At 36.8% G+C, this 18,518-nt stretch overlaps 5 protein-coding genes across 5 annotated transcripts; 1 reads left to right on the plus strand and 4 right to left on the minus strand.

Moving 5' to 3' along the window:
• Positions 1-1,709: 1,709 nt before the first annotated feature.
• LOC149394543 (putative F-box protein At5g60060) lies at positions 1,710-2,552 on the plus strand. Its single transcript, XM_089618349.1, has one exon. The coding sequence runs from the start codon at positions 1,710-1,712 to the stop codon at positions 2,550-2,552; it is 843 nt and encodes a 280-aa protein (XP_089474475.1).
• Positions 2,553-3,726: 1,174 nt separating this feature from the next.
• On the minus strand, positions 3,727-5,739 carry LOC149394544 (uncharacterized). Its single transcript, XM_089617657.1, has 4 exons — positions 5,245-5,739; positions 5,062-5,135; positions 4,705-4,849; positions 3,727-4,216 (listed from the first exon to the last, which is right to left on the minus strand). The coding sequence occupies exons 1-4, from the start codon at positions 5,722-5,724 to the stop codon at positions 3,908-3,910; spliced, it is 1,008 nt and encodes a 335-aa protein (XP_089473783.1). The 5' UTR covers positions 5,725-5,739; the 3' UTR covers positions 3,727-3,907.
• Positions 5,740-6,100: 361 nt separating this feature from the next.
• Positions 6,101-8,248, minus strand: LOC149394545 (uncharacterized). Its single transcript, XM_089617819.1, has 2 exons — positions 6,868-8,248; positions 6,101-6,424 (listed from the first exon to the last, which is right to left on the minus strand). Exons 1-2 carry the CDS (start codon positions 7,430-7,432, stop codon positions 6,372-6,374), a joined length of 618 nt encoding a protein of 205 aa, XP_089473945.1. The 5' UTR covers positions 7,433-8,248; the 3' UTR covers positions 6,101-6,371.
• Positions 8,249-8,375: 127 nt separating this feature from the next.
• LOC149394546 (phosphoribosylformylglycinamidine synthase) lies at positions 8,376-11,663 on the minus strand. Its single transcript, XM_089617818.1, has 7 exons — positions 10,955-11,663; positions 10,305-10,360; positions 10,118-10,227; positions 9,868-10,027; positions 9,065-9,157; positions 8,789-8,920; positions 8,376-8,669 (listed from the first exon to the last, which is right to left on the minus strand). Exons 1-7 carry the CDS (start codon positions 11,610-11,612, stop codon positions 8,634-8,636), a joined length of 1,245 nt encoding a protein of 414 aa, XP_089473944.1. The 5' UTR covers positions 11,613-11,663; the 3' UTR covers positions 8,376-8,633.
• A 1,440-nt stretch (positions 11,664-13,103) lies between these two features.
• LOC149394547 (cyclin-dependent kinase C-2-like) lies at positions 13,104-17,039 on the minus strand. The gene is made up of 12 exons (XM_089617328.1): positions 16,657-17,039; positions 16,425-16,506; positions 16,168-16,258; positions 16,033-16,062; positions 15,805-15,914; positions 15,590-15,662; positions 15,371-15,491; positions 15,146-15,263; positions 14,574-14,713; positions 14,435-14,492; positions 14,026-14,096; positions 13,104-13,779 (listed from the first exon to the last, which is right to left on the minus strand). The coding sequence occupies exons 1-12, from the start codon at positions 16,764-16,766 to the stop codon at positions 13,239-13,241; spliced, it is 1,545 nt and encodes a 514-aa protein (XP_089473454.1). The 5' UTR covers positions 16,767-17,039; the 3' UTR covers positions 13,104-13,238.
• Between the last annotated feature and the right edge of the window lie 1,479 nt (positions 17,040-18,518).

Consider the following 18,518-nt stretch of genomic DNA (forward strand, 5'->3'; position numbering starts at 1 on the left):
AAATAGGTGTTCACTCTAATCCTGAAATCTTCCAAATCTCTCATCTTTCTCGATTGTCCTCTAATATTTGTTTTTTAATATTAAAATTAAAGCTCATGAAATCAGTTAAATCTTATAGTAAAAGCTATTAAAACTAGAGGTGGCAATTTGGGGCCGTACGCGAGAACACGACACGATTACCACGGTGTAAATGAGTTTGGGTCGACCTTAAATGGATCTGGGTCCATCCGTGCGATTAAATAACGGGTGAACATGACACGAACACGACAACTCATTGGGACCCAATTAGACACGAATATTAAATGGATTATTAATGGGTAAACACGATCAAGACCCAAAATGACATCAATAGATTGTGTTTGAACTTCTCTTTTGTATTAAAAATATTATGTTGGTGGCTTAGTTGATTATTTGGAGTATTTTTATTAGTTACTTATTCTAATTAATTTGTTATTTAATTTGATTTAGAGAATTTCAATATTTTGAAGTAAACATGTCTAATGGCCTAAACCGATTCGCGTATTCAAATTGGTTTAGTGGTCTAAATGGGTCTGTGGGTTCGAAGGTTACATGGTCCATTAAATACGATTAATAAATGAGTCTTAATGGGTTGGGTCTGGGTCTGGAAAAAAAAAAATAGTGGGTCGTGTTTGAGTTTTGCTCCTAGACACGATTAATAAATGGGTCGTGTCTAAGTGTGTAAAAAAAATATTCGGGTTACGTGTCGTATCTTATTCGTGTCTAAGTCTGTAAAAATATACATGAAAACGAATAAGACACGACACGTAACCGAATTGTCACCCCTAATTAAAACCATTCCATATGCGTTTACTGGTATTTTGGGCCCAGCGGCCTCAAATTGAAGGTCAACTTGAGCCGAAACAGAAATCAAAAGCCCACTAACGAAAGCCTGATGCCAAAATAGAATCCGACTTACACGTACTTCCCTTAAACTCCACCGAACCAAGTCTAAGCTCTAATTACGAAAAATCAAAACAATACCTAATTACCAAACAGAAGAGTCTCGTGCAAGTACGTACATATTTTATTCCGGTTCGCATCAGCCATTATTATATTCGATGTTTTAGAATTATGCTTTTGCTACGTTATATTTTAACTAATTAAAATTTCTTCTGATATTTTTCTAGCAAAAAAAGTATGGCTTTTATCGACAAGCGGTCGTAGACTTGTATCTTAAGCTCGCTAGTTTACTTTTTTTTTTTTTTTTTGAACGGATAGATAAATATGCTGTGAGTAAAGTTTTGGATGATATATGTTCTGAATAGTGGCTTTGATATAGATATATATAAATATATATATTTTGTATACATTAATTGATATGTTTTGATTCGGCTTTTAGACTAATATTATCAACCTTCCGTATTTATGATAGGTGAGTTGGAGCTTTTGCTTGTAAAAAAAACCTCAAGCAATGGAAGGTACATACTTTTGAGTACAATGTATTTATTTAATTTTGGTGCAATAGAAATAATTAGTAACATATATTGTTTGCAATTTAAATAAAAGGAGTGGAATATAACAAGCACCAAGTCCCAATGTTGTTGGTCCCGAATGAAAGAGAAGACAGCTGGCAAGTATACGATGTACTTAAGAGAAAATTCTCGGAAGCGAAACTAAACATCGCACATAAGACGCGCTTTTGTGGCTCTTCACACGGATGGCTAGCATTCGTAAATCACGACTACACGATGACGCTTCACAAGCCTTATTTCGGGGTCAACAATAGCGATTCAACTATTTCACTCCCGCCACTTCCTCCTCGACTAGATTTCATCGAAGACCAGTTTATCGGTCTCGTCGATCCTTATGTTTCTCCTTGCGAATTTCACGTCAACAATGTTTGCATCACGGCAGACCCGCGACTAAATGCTGAAGATTGCATTATTTTCGCGTCAATCGGAGGACGTAAGTTGGCTTTTATCAGATACAATAAAGATACCACGTGGACATGGATTACCTGTGGTAATAAATACGAAGACATGATGTGGCATAATAATCGACTTTATACCGTCAACTTTCGCGGTGTACTTGAATGTTTTGAGGTTCCTGATGATGCGTCCAAGCCGGTGAGGAAGACTATTGTGGCTCCGAGTTACTATGGTGACCGGTATGACGTATTCGGGAGAAGATATATTGCAACAACTCTTGATAATGAGATTATTCGTATCGATAGGCATTACGACTATGGGGACCCAGATGGTGACCTTACACGTTTGACGACTAAGATCGAGCTCTTCAAGTTAGACTCTCGCAACAATAAATGGGACAAGATAACATCACTTGGTGTTTATTCCTTGTTTTTGGGCGACAATACTTCTATATTGGTACGAGCTACCGAAATTATTGGGTGTCGTCCGAATTGTGTATACTTGACGCAAGACATAGATATGATAACAGGTGAAAATGTTCCAAGTATATGTGACGTGGGCGAATTTGATCTTGAAAGTCAAAAATTGACATTATCTTTTGGTTTAGATCCAAGTACGTTCCAAAGCTTGGTCGGAAAGCCTCCCGTTTGGATCGTAATTTGACCCCATATTTATTAGGTTTTATTTTATTTTATTTTATTTATTTAATGTTTTATTAGGTTTCGTATTTTATATATTTTATGTTTTATGTACGTTTATTTTATATATTTTATATATTGCAATAAAGTTATGCATTTTGTTTCCTCATTCGCTTGTGTACTTTTTCTCTTATTCTCAAAATTATATATTATGAATTTTTGTTTTAGACCGAATAATTTGCTTAAATTAAGGGATTAGTTATTAAAGAATTTGATTACCTGCGTTTATTATTTTATTTGATGCAGACGTTAAAAAATAAATTCATGAAGCGTAATTTTTTTATTTAGTCTTATTCGTTCATTTGAAAAAAATTGTAGTAACAACTCGAGCGTTTCCTCGAGTACTACGGGTTTTTTTTTTTTAATATTGAATCAGAATGGAATAGAAAACATTGGATGTGATTAGTGTCTGTTGTTCTGTGTTTACGTTAGAAGATTGTTGCTAGAATATGATGATTAATTTTTTTAAGTTTAGAATTGTGGGGTTCATGTTATGTCCATAATCTCTGATTTCAGAATATCAGATTACGTTTTGCTTGAAAACATTGTTTGCACATAAATCATGTATCGTCATATCAACTCCTGTATTTTTTTTTTTTTTTTTTACCTACATTCGATCAAAACTGGAATTGGATTTATGTCTATCTAGGGATGGCAATTTCGTGTTCGTGTCGTAATCGTGTCGTGTTAATCGTGTTTGCGTAAATAATTGTTAAAACCAAATCCAACCATTTATTAATCGTGTTTGAAATCTAGATCCAAATCCGACCGTTTATTTTTTTACAGATCCATTACCGTTTAAATTAAACCATTTAATAAACGTGTTAAATGGTTTATTTAATCGTGTTTAGACATTCGGACTCAATTAACTGAGATTAAATTTTAAAAAACATAATATCTATAATAGAAAAAAAAATCTTAACAAAATAAAAATATATCAAACATAATAGTCATGGGAAAATAAGACTCCAAAATACAATCATCATTTTCAAAAATAAATAAAAGAAGACATATGATTAGTTTTAGCCAATAAAAATATTTGAACCAATAAAAGAAGATAGTATCTACATTAAGGGTGTGCAAAAGAACCGTAAACCAGAAATCAGAATCTCATGGTGGGTTTATAAGATCATGGTTTATATCGGGTATAAAAACATTCTTGTTTATATGTTAAAATACGCTCTTGAATCAACACTGCAGGTTGGTGATTTATTTTTTCATCCAGTGTAGTTTATTTTGGATCGAACGAAGAAAAAAAAATGTGTATTTAAATCTGAGAACAATTTAACAGAATACGAAATTCTCGAGTCCCTTGGCTGTCTATGATCGAGCCGTAGCAACACTGCTTCTCGTAACTCGGCGGGTTTCCTCTTTTTTCACAACTTGGACCGAATCTCCCGAATTTTTCGAAGAGACCTTCTCTGGAAGAGTTCTCGATGAAACGATCTCGTCGACGAGCAAATCGTAGCTTGGGCTTCCCAGCGTTGACATCAAAAGATCTCGCATATTGGTCATCGAAACGCCGGTTATTGAAGGTGAAGATCGATCTCCGTTCGAGTCATCAAACAGAGACAGCTTTGCATAGTCTTGCCACATGAACGGAAATCCGTGCATAAACTTACTGCAAACCTATCAAGAGCAAACTAAATGATTAAAAATAAATCAAACCAACTACTATAATGTAAGTTCCTTTTAAGGATTTAACACGAAAAAAGTCGACCAAAAAAAGTTTAAGTTTAATTTAGGGAATTTCTTTCGAATTTTTTGAGACTTGATCAAAGTTCCAACCCCAAAGTATGAAAATAAACTCTTCGATTCATTATTGATTTTGTTTTTGTTTCACTTCAAACCTCAGTTTCAGATTAGTCTTGTAAGCTAATAAATGAGCCTTGACCGGTTCCCACGGCACTAAAATGATCCTTCGAATCGACAAATCTAAGAGCTTAAACTCCATAATCTTAAATTAACACACGTGGATTGCTGGATCGGAATCGACGCAACTGTGGATCGGTACAGAACTTTCAATGATCTGATTTCGAATATAAATATATATTTTAGACAGAGATTTAATTATCACAAGGCTTAAAACAAAGAGGAGTTGAAAGGAAATTTCCTACCGAAGATGGAAATCCATTTCGATGGGTTCGGTGAAGATTTATTAAGCCGCTGAACGTAATTACAATCCCGTCCTTGGTCTCTACAACAGTTTCGCTATGTCTAATCACTATTGATGCAGACTCAAAATGTTGTAACCCTATATCCCTGCAATGTGAAATATGTATATAGGTATGAAAATTTGGGTGTAATTTCACCAACTGATATAGCATCTCTGAAAATTAGAGAATAAAAAGGTGCCAACTTTTTTCAATCTGCATTTGGAAAAAAATAAGGCCCCAATACCGAAAGTGTTTTTTTTTTTTTCTGTATTAAAAAAAATAAAAATAAATCAAAGTCCTTTCACTTTGTTGTTATACCTTGTTTGAGCGAAGCCTCCGATACCCAGTTTATCGGCGTCGAGCTTAATCAACCACCAATCACTCAGAAATATCTACGCCACAACGCTAATGTATTCAATCAGCTCCGATTTGACAAAAATAAAAATAAAAACCCAAAAAAATAAAGAAATAGAGAGATTAGCGATAGAGAGAGGACTGTACCGATCTGGTTCTAAGGTGAACAATGGAGGCTGATGGAGATGCGAATTCCGGTAGAGACTTCAAGGGCTTCGAAGGATTTGGGGATTTTGGGTTTGAATGGTTATCGTTTTTCTGAGGTTCCGTGGAGGCAAATTCAGGTACAGATATGTGGCGCTTTGAAGGATTTGGGGATTTCGCGGTTGAAAGGTTATCGTTTTTCTGAGGTTCAGTGACGGCAAATTCAGTTGCGGATTTGAAGCGCTTTGATGGATTTGGGGATTTTGCGGTTGAAAGGCTATCGCTTTTCTTAGGTTCCGTGGAGGCAAATTCAGGTACGGATTTGAAGCGCTTCGAACGATTTGGGGATTTTGAGGTCGAAAGGTCATCGCTTTTTCGAGATTCCATGGCCAATCTTTTGCTCCGAGTTTGAACCATTTTTGTGTAATGGCGGGAATTTTCTGTGCTGACTGTTGCTCTTTTGTCAAACGATAGATATATCATATATATGGACTTTTGCGCGCCAATGGTTACAAATTTAAAAATTTGAACAAAAGGGCAATAGTTGATTAATTGATTTTTATATTTTTTTTATTCTCTCTAGCCAATAAAGAATTTTGGGAGAGAATTTTTGGTCGATTGAAATTTAGGTTAGATTGAAGATTAGTAGTGGTTAACCAAATGTTTTTATTTAGGATTATACTTTTATTTACTACAAAACAATTAACAAATAAATGGAAGTTTTTAAATTTATAGCTTTGTAGTATTAGTGATTTATAGTTTTTAAATTTATAGCTTTGCTAGCATGGTTTATAACCTAAATGAATCTCGATATGAGAAAAAAAAAAAAAAAAAAAAAACTTGGCCTTGTGCAAAGGAACACAAAGATATTATGTCGTGTTATTTGAAAAAGACTTAAAGAAGCTCAAGAGTCCTCTTAAGTCTAAAGAGATTACATGTAAAAGATATGACACTTACAACAAAAGTAAGACTACAAAAAAAAAAAAAAAAAAAAAAAAAAAAAAGAACCAATCGGTATGAACAAGTGATACATCAAGTTCTGTATATATGTATGAACAATGAGTCAATGGTTTAGTCATTCACAGAGATGGAATGAAATGAAGCAAAGAAGCTTCAGCTATGGCGTTCTTTCAATTGACCCTGACTCTGACTTCGCTCAATTGTCCTCTCGAACCAGAAGCACCTGAGAACAACAACAAGAAATAACAATGATTTTAATCACTCCCAAAAAAAAAAAAAAAAAAATAAGGATCTCAGAATTCACTTGTATGCACGTTCTAATTTCAGAAGGAAAATTAAATAGAAAGACTCAAATGTGGCATTGATTTCAGACACATAGCTTATATCATGGAATTGTAAAAAAATAAAAATAAAATAATAAATCCAATCCCAAGAGTGGTACTAGTTTTCTCTTTCGAATTTTTAACTCGACGAAATAAAAATTAAAAAAAAAAAAAAAACTCGAAGAGAACTAAGACATAAAAATCAAGAAAGACAAAAATTCAGAAACGCATTTAAAAATCTTACCTAAATCAAAGAAAGAAACGATCTTTATCTTTATTTTTCAGAAATGGGATAAGGAACGACAAAATAGAAATCAAGAAATAGTCAAAAGAAAGAACTGACCATGCACAGACGGCGATTGGTGGTTGTTGGAGATCCGGCGGCGATTGGGGTCGACGGCGGCGAAGCGGTGATCGTCTCCGGCGCCGGCGAGGGGGAGCAAGAAGTCGTACTCCTTCCTGACTGTGGGACCCAGTCCGACGTGGACGTCGGTCCACATCCTACGCTGCGCCGCCACGTCGGAGAATCTCAGAGCCTCCAGTGCCTCCCTCGAGTACGCCTTTTTCGCCGTCGTCTTCTTCGACGATCTCTCTCTCGGCGCTCTCTTCGGAACGACGACGGTGGAGCCGATCAGAGCGGTCTCGTCGACGACGTGGATCGCCAATTTCGATCGCCGGGGATCGCTGTTCTCCTTGCCGTCGGAGCAGAAGCGGCGGCGAGGAAGAGGAAGAAGAGGAGCGCCGGAGATGATGGTGCTTTTCCTCGCCATTGCCGATTCCGATTTCGTCGGCTTCGGAGCCGAGAGAAGAAGAGGAGGCTCTTCTTTGTCGCCGCCGCGGCGAGGTCCGTGGTCGCTCATTCTTCTCTTGAGACTCGAGCCAGAGACGGAATTCGCTTCGTTGGCCATGGATGGCTCGCAGAGAGAGAGAGAGAGAGAGAGAGAGAGAGTTATTTCTTTGATGAGAGAGTGTTTCTTGAGAGAAGAGTTTTTGTGGGTTTAAGCCTCTCGGTCATGAGCTATATATATATACACACATTTTACAACACGACGGTGCTTCAATTTTACAGACGTCTAATTTCTTGAGATTTTCATTTTTTTTTAGCTATATTTATTTTTGAAGTCAAGTGGTTTATAACTCGAGTAACATTTTCAACCACAAGTGAAAAAAAAAATGGGTTATGAACCGATGGAATAATTCACAACACTTGGACATGGTTGCAATTTTGAATAGGAAAAATTAAAAAGGGTACAAAATAATTATTTGAAACTAATTGATTAGCAAAATAACTAAAGTTTCAAATTTTCAGCAAATCAGTCAAAGTTACGTTGTCAAATATTTTTTTTACATCAAGATTAAATTTTTTGACAATTATTATAAGTAATTTATTACTTTCAAAAATAAAAATAAAAGGCAATGGTATGTACATGGTTTGCTTAAAACGGTATGAAGAGTCAAAATTTACCATCATCTTTGAACTCACCAAAGACAACACTAGAACGTGGCTCAAACTCAAAATTTACAACCCACGTCCATGATTATGGATTTCTCATCCAATTAAATTTACAAAAAAATTAGGTAAATAACCAACTATATAACCAACGTTTCATAAATCTTAAATAAATAGGCATAAAGATGACGTGACATAATAAATGAAAGTGATTATTTACCTAAGATTTACATCCGTAAATATATGAAAGTGGTTATTTACCAAAAATTTACGAAACACTAATTATTTAGTAATGTCAAACTGTAATTATGATTATTTACCTTATGACCCTTAAATTTAACACTACATAAAAGGCGATAAAATTCTCGATATAGTTTGACCCCAAGTCGAGGCGTTTTAACAATGAGATGGGGCAATGAGATTCTTCAAATTAAAACGGAACTTGCATTCAGATTACGTTCAATTACAGATGAGTTGAGAGAGAAATCCAGGAGATTAAAATACCTGCTCCTCCAATCAGTTAAAAATAAACTACAGCTATGAGCTACACCCTAATTTTTTTATTTATTTTTTATTACTTTATTTTCCTAACAATCAAAGATGCCTTTTTTGTGTTTACCTAAACAATAAATTTGCTCAATTCTGTTCTTGTTCTACTTCTACCCTTGATCTCCAAGGCCGGTAGACGAAGCTATCTGCGGATAAAAGAGACGACTTATATATGACTGTTGCGTAAAATCAATAAATAAAACCGTATTATAAGAAGAGAGTTTCGACGAAATAATAATTAATTAAAAAAAAAAAGGTCTTTTACCAGACCCAAGGCTTCCGCTGCGGTTGTACGAATTTCTTGTTCGCAAAACCCGGCCAACATGTCCATCAAAAACTCCCTTTGCTCGACTTTCAAATGCTTCTCTAGTCCCCGAGCCACCATTTCCATCTCAGCCTGAATATTAAAGTAAATAAATAAATAAAAATTCTGACTTTGTAAAAACGGGTTCGGTTCATTAACGTCCCAACAACGATGAGTATGGCCAAAAAAAAAAAGGAAAAAAAAATTAGAATAAAAAGTGTAGCCGATGGCACTTACAGAGGACTCTTCGGGAGGGAATATTCTGAAGGTGAGGCATATCTTTGACAGCTCTAACATTGCTTCTGTATGTTTACCTTGCATTTCCAAGGCCTGTAAATTCAAAATCAAACGAGTTACGACTGGTACGGATTTCTTAAGGTATGAAATGAAAATCAACATTATTAATATTTTTTTTAGTCTTGGTTTGTATTTAGTACAACTCCCCAAACTTTATGAACTTCCATTCATTAACTTCTCTCCATTGTTCACTTTCAACATGTCAAAGAACCTCCTCATAAATAAATAACCCATATATTCTTACACTGCCAAATCGTAGATACAAGTACAAGGCATTAATATTTTTTGTTTAACCCCGGTAAATTGCTTATAAACGAGGGCCAGTAACTTTTTTTGAGTGTCCAAAACCAAAAAAAGTCAGAAAGGTGATTTTGATTTAAAAAAAAAAAAAAACACTTAAAACTTCGACTATACAGCTAAACAATTAGTTTTCATATGGCTATTTTTCTATAATTTTTTTCTTCTCGTGTTTTTCACTTTAACTCGACTAAATTTTCAAGCAATCGCTCCTACGGATCCTATTATTTATTTCAAAAATGACAAGAACAAAAAATGGATAAAGAAAAAAAATACCGAAATCAATAATTTTTTACAACGTAACTTCGACAAATTTTCTAAAAACTTAGAACTTGGACTATCTTACTAACCAATCAGCTTATCATTTTAAGCATGAATACGATTAGATCTCCATGTAAATCGCTCAAATGGATCATATATGTATTTAAAACTATATATATATATACCCAAGCCTGTAAGAATCGTGAGCGCGTACGAGCAGCCACGGCGGCCGAAACGATTCTGGCGGCTCGGGTGCTTTCGAGGCCTATGTTGGCAGCGAGGCCAGCTATGAATTGTCGAATATCTTCTCCGGCGAGCTCAATAGCCGCGGACTGACTCGGTGCCCTACAAATCACAATTAATCACACGGGGTTCCATGTGAAGTACGGTGAGTCCCATCACGGAGAAGCAGCAGAGAGAGCCGATCTTGCTTACCTGGCACAAGCATTGAGCACAAAGTCGACGGACGTGCGGTAAAAAGAGTCTCGAGTGTTTGAAGTGTCGAAAGAGACCCGAACTCCCGATGCCCTGCATATTCGACGGAGCTACATGTACAAAAAAAAATATATATATATTATTAAAAAATAATTAACTTAATTATCCGTTTAAAAAGATTACTGACTTCGAGTATATCGTCTGCCACGATGTCCTTTCCGCTCATTCTGTTGTCTGTGATTTCTGCAAAACGGTACGCTCTGTTCTGGTTAGTTCCAATGTTATTAAAAAATATGAGAGCTTTAGCTAAAGAGCTCAGGTTTGTCTAATATTTGTGATATATAGCTAAAATGTGTAAATACCAAGTTTCAATATTTTTTTGACTCCGTGATTAAATGTTTGAACAGTTATCAATTGGTTGTATAAATCGTCGACAAATTTGATCACTTTGAGAGCGTAACTTTGCCTATTTTTGCTAATCAATTAGTTTCAATCGACTATTTTGCATAATTTTTCCTAAAAATATGCTCTAAATATCGAACATGGATTGAATTCTGTAGCTTTTTTCATCTAGAACACATCAGAATTTTGGTTCTTTCTAGTTGCCCAAATTTATACATATGTAGCTTTATAAACATTCGAAGTTGCTATATAACTAATCGTAAATTATAAGAAATAGTTACTGAAAGATTAACGAAAAAATTTTAGTGACTCTTTATCAATAATTAACGAAAGATTTGTTATTTAGCGATTCTCAAACTTTTAGTCGCTTAGGCATTTAGAATTTTTTTTTTTTTTTCGTTTTTTAAGAATACAGTAAAAATAAGAATTAATAACCTCGGATCAAATTGTCAGCCTCTCTCTGGTACGCCTCTCTACCGAGCGGCGGAGAATCGGAATCCAAGGGCTGGTCCGACGTGGCGGGCCACCATTTAGGGAGCTTGGTCCCGGCGCGGTTCCAATTCCGCCGCACTCGCTCGGAGCTCTCCTTGGGCGAAGGAATCCGCCGCCGCGGCGGAAGCGGATCGGCGGCGGCGGAGACGACGACCTCTTTGCCGCCGAGACTCCGGTCGCGGCGGACGAGGCGCGGCGCGGCGGCGGAGGATCCGGTGCGGCGCGCGAGGGAGGAGATTAGGCGGAGGGCGGCGGCGGCGAGGAAGGCGAGGAGGAGAGCTTCGCCGGCGAAGCGGATTGTGGAGCGGCGGAGAGAGAAGACGACGCGGCGGCTGTCGTCGACGGAGACGAGGGTGCGGAGGTCGGCGGCGGCGTCTTCGGCGGAGGAGAGGAAGCGTCGGAGGCGGGAGGGGAGGTGAGTTAGGTCCAAGACGGCGGAGAGTTTGTTTGGGTCGAAGGAGGGGTCGGTGGAGACGGAGACGGCGTGGGAGTGGTCGGAGAGGTTTAGGTCGTCGGAGAGGCGTCTGTTGCTGCGGCGGCGACGGCGGTTAGGGGGGCGGGGCATGGAGCAGTGGATGAGTCTCGTGGCGGAGGAGCTCATCTCTCCCTCCCTCACTTTTTGTTTCTGTTTATTAGATTTTCAATCTTTGCCTTTTTTTCTAACTTAAACCACTTCTGTTGCTTTGCTTAGAGAAATTCTCTATTTTCACCAATTTCATAACATTTTTTCACTTTTTCACCAAAAGACTAATTTTTTCCAAAATGTCACCATCTATGTCAACAATGTTGACATCTATTTTTGCCCTTCACTATGAGATGTCAACATTGTTGATATAGATGTCAACATAAAATTAGTCTTTTTGTGAAAAGTGGAAAAATGTTATGAAATTGGTGGCAAATTGGGCAATTTCTCTTTTGCTTATTGTTTAATAAAAAGAAAAATAGAGTGAATTTATCGGTAAAATACTCAAAGTTTTAATTTTCAGCCAAAATCACACTGTCAAATATTTTTCTACAAAAATATAACAAATTTTATTGATTATTATAAGTAATTTATTACTTTTAAAAGAATTAATCTTAAAATAATATTGAAATCTAATTATTGCTCTCGTTTTGATTATTTCACCCATTTAAGATATACTTTGACCATTTTGCAAATTCACTATTTTAAACAATCCCTTTATCAAATATTGATTAATCGAACATTCTCCCTATTTATTTATGTCTATTATTTCTTATCCATTATAATTTAACCCCAAAAAATTAATGTCTCATAATGTAACACCAAAAATAATCATTTATTTGGAAAAGGTATACAAGTCTACTACTTTGTGTCCAAAAATATCATTTTATTTCGAACTCTCAACTCAAATGTAGTCTAGTTTTAGCTTTTATTTTTTTTTCTGAGATTAAAATACATTGAACTTTTTAATTAGAAGAAATTGTGTCCATAATCTCAATACCGTTTATGAACGTTTACCTAACTCCGGAATTGCAAGCGACTTGATATATAAAAAATTTATAGCAGTCCTATCGAAGTCGAGATAGTCTGATTCACTAATCAAGGAGATAGCTTGCGGTTTATCCGAGCACGCGAAAAGTACGATCTGCATTGCTTCCACACTCATTGACAACATGAGTTCACACAAGTTTTTTTCAAATCGAACTCAATCAAGCGGTTTGGTCTACGTGTGACTTTCACGCCCGTTTCCACGTGCAAACAAGTAACTGTAAATCTTTATGGTAAACAAGTAACTGTAAATCTTTATGGTCTTACCGTCTTTATGGATCCTTTTTTGTGGCTTCATCTACTTGCAAAGGTCTCTCACAACAAAAGGTCGACCTTCTAACTCGTTTTTCCTTCATTAATTCCGATTCTACATAGAAACACATTCCATGTAACCCTGTTCGAAGCACACTATTCACCACATTCCACACAGCGCAAATAAAGATGCCACATCTTAGTGTCATAATTACGCATTTTAATAACGAGCTACACGATGCAAAGCTGCTGCTTCAAAATCTACAGCAATCATACCTGTAAGTTTCAGAGAGAGAGAGAGAGAGAGAGAGAGCGAGAGACTTATCAACAGCCAAAAATTAAATTGTAGCATAATGATAAAACTCATAAATGTCGACAAAATCAGAACCTACATCCTCATATCTTCATTTTTTTTTTCTTCTTTTTCCAATTAATGTTTCGAGCATAACACAGGAGTCAAGTCAGTCACTGTTGCCAGCCGTACGGCTGGTTTCGGTTGCCACCCATGATGTTGGACGACCCACCGCGGCCGCCGGCGGCCGAAGCGCCTCCGCCGCCGTAGGGAGCTCCTTGCTGCTGCTGCGGATATCCGGCCCCGTATCCGCTGCCGCCGCGCGGCTGGGCGCCCGAGCCGTAGGGGGCACCCCGGCCGCCGCCGCCGCCGCCCTGGGAAGGGTAGGGCGGCCCGCGGTTGGGGGGAGGCGGGTGGCCGTAGCCGCCGGAGCCGGAGGGGTTGTTGGCGGCGGCGGCGGCGGAGGGGTACCTGTTGCCGCCGCCGGGGGGGCCGCGGGGCTTGTTGGAGTAGTGGCCGGCGGCGACCGCAGGGGGCATGGGCCCGGGACGCTGCATCTGGGAGTGGGCCCCGCCGCCCGACTGCTGGATCGGCGGCAGCCGGCTGTGCTGCTGCTGCTGCATCTTCTGACGCTTCGCCGTCTCCTCGTGCTGCCTCTGCTGCTGCCTCTTCTTCTTCGTCTGGAACTCGTGCGACGACTCGTATTTCGGCAAGCTGCCAGGATTTCATTGTTATTGCTATTTTTAATTCACAAATTTAGCTACTACGACAACGACAACGATATATATGTATAGAGAGAGAGAGAGAGTATAGTAGTATGCAGGGACGAAGCCAGAAAATTTGTTTGGGGGGGTTAAAATATAAATTCGACGAAATTAGTATCCGAAAATTAGATTATACTTCAAATTGGAACTCTTAGTTCAAGATCAGTAAGAATATGATACTAGTATGTGTGTGTACCTCTTGGGGTCACAGGGTAGCGGGTCAGCCCAGAAATACTCGGCGTCCAGTGCGTCTTTGGCAGATATTCTCTACGTCAAAGTTTCAAGAAAGCCAAGTCAAAAAACCAAATAGAGAGTGGTTCTACTAGTCAATGAATCATCATGCTTTCTATATCACGGACATTACAAAAGGAGCTCGACTCTTTGTTTCAACGCTAAGTCTGAGTCTCGACTCATCTTTTTATCTTTTTTTTTTTTTAAATCCTTTGATGAAAAAAAAATAAATGGAGCTACAACCTAAACCAGTAAAAGCTTTGAGACAACCCCGTCAGCCTTTGCCAAAAACAACGCAAGTGAACACGCAGAGTCGCTCGATGGAGCAAACTGAACTAACAGTTGTCAATCAATATAGATAGATGGATATATACCTGGGAAGGATCAAGCATAAGCATCCTCTCCAACAGCTCCAAAGCGTGCCGATCAAAACTATAGCACAAAAGGAAATGTGATAAGTTTATGGTAAATAATAGATGGTGTGTTATTCTCATAGCATGAGTAGTGACTTACTGTCTAAATACTTCTCTCAAACGACGCTTCATCGGTCTAGTAGGCTTGAAGTTGTTATACCATGGAATTTTGGAGACCCCGGGCCAGTTAATCTCGTCCGGAGCTCCACATAACTCGAATATCTTATTTACTTGCTCTGGCTAAAATAGATTCCGGCGGAAATTAAACAAAATTATAGATTAGTGGTGGTGTTTCAGAATCTTTTTTATGCATTTTCTTTGACAAAAAATAGGGAATTAGCGAGTTCAGGATACGCAGTTCCAGTAGTCGATAGAATCGAATCGTGACGAAAATAAATGAATGATAGTCTTAGTTGCTGACATGAACAGTACTTGTATTAGCCACATCTATATACCCTACCCGAATAAAACAAAACAAAATAAGTAGAAGCTGATAGTTATAATCACAAACAGCTCTCATGTTATTAACGATTATCACCACTCTCACAGTTCAACAGTTAATAACACAGCCAGCCACTTTCTCTAACACGTATATCGTAGCAAACAATAACCCTTTTATAACCAAATACAATCCAATGAAAACACCACATCCGAGAAATGGCATTTTATTACCTCATCTTTTCCGGGGAAAATGGGCTTTCCGTGAAGAAGCTCAGCGAAGATACAACCAACAGACCACATGTCAACTGCCGGGCCGTACTTTGTTGTTCCGAGCAGCAACTCTGGAGGTCTGTGTAAACACAGAACCAGAAGCGAATTGTTAAAAATATTATAAAGAACAAACAAACACTTAGGGAATCGATGCTTGATCGAAGGACATTAGGGCTAAAATCTTACCTATACCATAAAGTAATAACACGATTCGTTAGATTTGCATTCTGATCGTTAGAGAAAGAACGAGCAAGCCCGAAATCAGCAAGCTTCAGGTTACCCTCATTATCTATTAGAAGATTAGAGCCTGCGACACAGAGAATAAAATATCAAGTTAACCCCCAAAATGGCAAAAAATTTACATTGGTAGAGAATTTTAAAGACTTTTTGTAAAAAAGTGAAAACCTTTAATATCTCGATGAAGCACTTGATTGACGTGACAATAATGGAGCCCCGTCAAAAGCTGTCTCATATAGCACTGACGCGGGAAAAATAGAGACGCATATAACAGAAATCGTCATGCATTGATAGACACGAGTAAAGTTCATCAACCCGAAAAAAAAAAAAAAAAAAAAAAAAAAAAAAAAAAAAAAATTGCTCTCCTTTTGTTTTCGTCGTACCTTGATCTGAGGAACCGAAAATCTCATCCCGGGCCGATCAGCAAGGCCTGTTAAATCGTGGTCCATGTATTCGAAGACCATGTAAATTCCACCTTTGTATTTATTACCATCTGCAACTCAAGAAAACCTCATATATCATGATGAGTCTCTGAACACGAAAAAAAGACCACAGATAAATAGATAAAATAAAAACAAAAATCATCTTAATAGCACATCGAAAGAACTTGCCAGGCCTCCCTTGTTCATCTTTCTCGGGTCCTGTAAGACCATTACAAAAGCTTCAGAGACGAAAAATACATCAGCTAAAATGCCTAAAACTGTCCTCTCATCGTAAGTACAGATAAAAAACAGCTCAAAAATTACCTGGCGACGTCACAATCTCTTTCAACTTGATCACATTGTCGTGATGAAGCTTCTTCAGAATCTTGATTTCGCGTATGGCTGTTATCGGGAACTGCATAAAAAGCCCAAAAAATAAAAAATAAAAAAACCACAGATTATTCACCTGTTAAATCCAACAAAGAAGTTTCCATAATTCCTTGTGACCTTAACACAATGAGAACCTATCTATCAACATAATTTTAAACGAAAATCGAGATAATCGAGTTCGAATAACGCACTCCTTCTCGTTCATTGTCCATTCGTATCTTCTTCAGCGCAACAATCTCTCCGGTTTTTATTTCCCTGGCCATGTAAACTTGCCTGCAATCATCAAGTAAAGTAAATACCGTGGGATATGTATATACCGTAAGTATAGCCAAGAGTAGAAATACATAATTTTACAAAGGAAATTTCTTCATATGTTAACACACAGAAACACACGAGCTTGATTAATGTTCGGAGTTCACGAACCCGTAAGTTCCTTCGCCGATTTGCTCCAATTTCTCGAAGCAATCGACGCTTCTGGATCCCCATGACGGCGAATCGTGGACGTTGATCTGCCCAGGGGCTGCGATCGCCATAGCCACTCTTTTTTTTTTCCCTGTGCTCAATCAAACGACTTTACCTCAAGCAATTTCGGTCAGAGCTCGGAAAAACCATTCAACGAATATCGCCGGAAAAAGGTCAGGTCGAAGAGACACTGGTACGAACGTCGTTCTGCGACGAGCTCTCGAGTGGATTCGGTGGAGGTCTGGGCACCGAGAAAAACCCTAGTTTCGAAGCTGAACCCCCAATTCTTGAGTTGAGTATAAGATATTTTAATTCCCAGCTATTTCTCTTCTTTCTTTCTTTATTTTTGTTTTTAATATTTTCAAGAAAATTTTAAATTATGGCAGGTCTGGTTTGTACTTTCTCCTATAAATTTTACAAAAAATTAGGGATATAAACAAATATCTTATATGATAATAATTAAGGTCTGATTTATTCTTATTTATTAACAAATTCGTCACTTTCTCCCTCTTTTTTTTAAAATAATTTTTTTTGACATCAAAACTTCAAAAATTCGTTAATAAATAAGGGCAAATCAGACTTTAATTATTGTCACATAAGCCATTTGGCTATATCTCTAAAAATTGTCAAATGTATGCTAGATCCAAAATCACACGTTTAAAGTAACCTACTTACTTACAAATATCTTAAAAAAATTTACTACTTATAAAAAACATAAAGAAATTATAAATACAAATTTTCAAATAACTAAGCTACTAAAAAATTATAAATTCCTAAATACTCAATACTTCGTTAATTATAAATGAATAAATGAATAGTCATTTGATGTATCATCACGTGATCAATTCAAACAATATATATGTTGATCTAAATATTACCGAAATCAACAATCACAAATGTTACATGCATAATGTTTAATTTATGTCACGAAACGGGTTAAATCCTTATTTTGGGATTCCAAATTTCAGATCTGAAGACGATGAACAAGAAAACAAAGTAAAAAGTAAAATTGAAGAACAAAATATTGAATGACAATGTTTGTCTATCGAGTTGAGAGAATAATACGAGTATAGGGTCGAAAAGTCTAGCCTTGATTTAAGCTTAATTACATGAATAATACGAGTATACGAGTAAATTTTTTGAAGTTTTGATGTAAAAAAATTATTTGAAAAAATAATAGAAAAGAGAAAGTGACGAATTTGTTAATAAATAAGGACAAATCAGACTTTAATTATTGTCACATAAGTCATTTGGCTATATCCCTAAAAATTGTCAAACATAGATTAAATCCAAAATCACATGTTCAAAGTGGCATAATTACTTACAAATCTCAAAATTTAATCCTAGAATATGATTATTTTTCTTCAAAAAAAAAAGGTTAATATATATATATATATATATTTTAACTTGGGGTATAATTGTAAACAGTATAAAGATTATTGTCCGTATTTATTTTGGAGGCGTAAATATGAATATATATTTTTGAATAATTTTGGAGGTTATGTTAGAGCATCTTTAATGGTGTTTGGCTTAGCAACTTTAAGGACTTGCTTGCAATTAGGAGAAATGTTAAGCTATTTGCTTATCCATTATTTTGCAATTTAGCTATGTGATTGGCTAGATAAATTAGCTCTATAGAGCTACTTGCTTAAGCCAAATACATGGGACCCATTTAAATTATTGAGAGCACATCTATTCATTGTTTATTTAAATTTTGTCATGCTATTTTTCTTCTTCTTATTTGTGATATTGGTTAGTATTGTATCATCTTTTTAATAATAAGATTATATGTGTTGTGTTGTTAAATTTATTATTTTACTTAA

This window comes from Urtica dioica, chromosome 6, assembly GCF_054948205.1.
Source record: "Urtica dioica subsp. dioica isolate 48M chromosome 6, U.dioica_male_clone48M_v1_H2, whole genome shotgun sequence".
NCBI lineage: Eukaryota > Viridiplantae > Streptophyta > Magnoliopsida > Rosales > Urticaceae > Urtica > Urtica dioica.

What these genes read in the sequence shown, in the direction of transcription:
- LOC149394543 (XM_089618349.1), top strand. Translation starts at nt 1,710, where the DNA reads ATGACGCTTCACAAGCCTTATTTCGGGGTCAACAATAGCGATTCAACT.
- LOC149394544 (XM_089617657.1), bottom strand. Translation starts at nt 5,724, where the DNA reads ATGATATATCTATCGTTTGACAAAAGAGCAACAGTCAGCACAGAAAAT. An exon ending in TTCACCTTAGAACCAGATCG is followed by an intron (nt 5,136 to 5,244) that starts GTACAGTCCTCT and finishes GTTGTGGCGTAG; the next exon opens with ATATTTCTGAGTGATTGGTG. An exon ending in GGAGGCTTCGCTCAAACAAG is followed by an intron (nt 4,850 to 5,061) that starts GTATAACAACAA and finishes TTCACATTGCAG; the next exon opens with GGATATAGGGTTACAACATT.
- LOC149394545 (XM_089617819.1), bottom strand. Translation starts at nt 7,432, where the DNA reads ATGGCCAACGAAGCGAATTCCGTCTCTGGCTCGAGTCTCAAGAGAAGA. An exon ending in CCAATCGCCGTCTGTGCATG is followed by an intron (nt 6,425 to 6,867) that starts GTCAGTTCTTTC and finishes TGTTGTTCTCAG; the next exon opens with GTGCTTCTGGTTCGAGAGGA.
- LOC149394546 (XM_089617818.1), bottom strand. Translation starts at nt 11,612, where the DNA reads ATGAGCTCCTCCGCCACGAGACTCATCCACTGCTCCATGCCCCGCCCC. An exon ending in CACGATTCTTACAGGCTTGG is followed by an intron (nt 9,158 to 9,867) that starts GTATATATATAT and finishes TTGAATTTACAG; the next exon opens with GCCTTGGAAATGCAAGGTAA. An exon ending in TCCCTCCCGAAGAGTCCTCT is followed by an intron (nt 8,921 to 9,064) that starts GTAAGTGCCATC and finishes TTTAATATTCAG; the next exon opens with GCTGAGATGGAAATGGTGGC.
- LOC149394547 (XM_089617328.1), bottom strand. Translation starts at nt 16,766, where the DNA reads ATGGCGATCGCAGCCCCTGGGCAGATCAACGTCCACGATTCGCCGTCA. An exon ending in TGGACAATGAACGAGAAGGA is followed by an intron (nt 16,259 to 16,424) that starts GTGCGTTATTCG and finishes CTTTTTATGCAG; the next exon opens with TTCCCGATAACAGCCATACG. An exon ending in TTGAGAGAAGTATTTAGACA is followed by an intron (nt 14,493 to 14,573) that starts GTAAGTCACTAC and finishes TTTGTGCTATAG; the next exon opens with TTTTGATCGGCACGCTTTGG.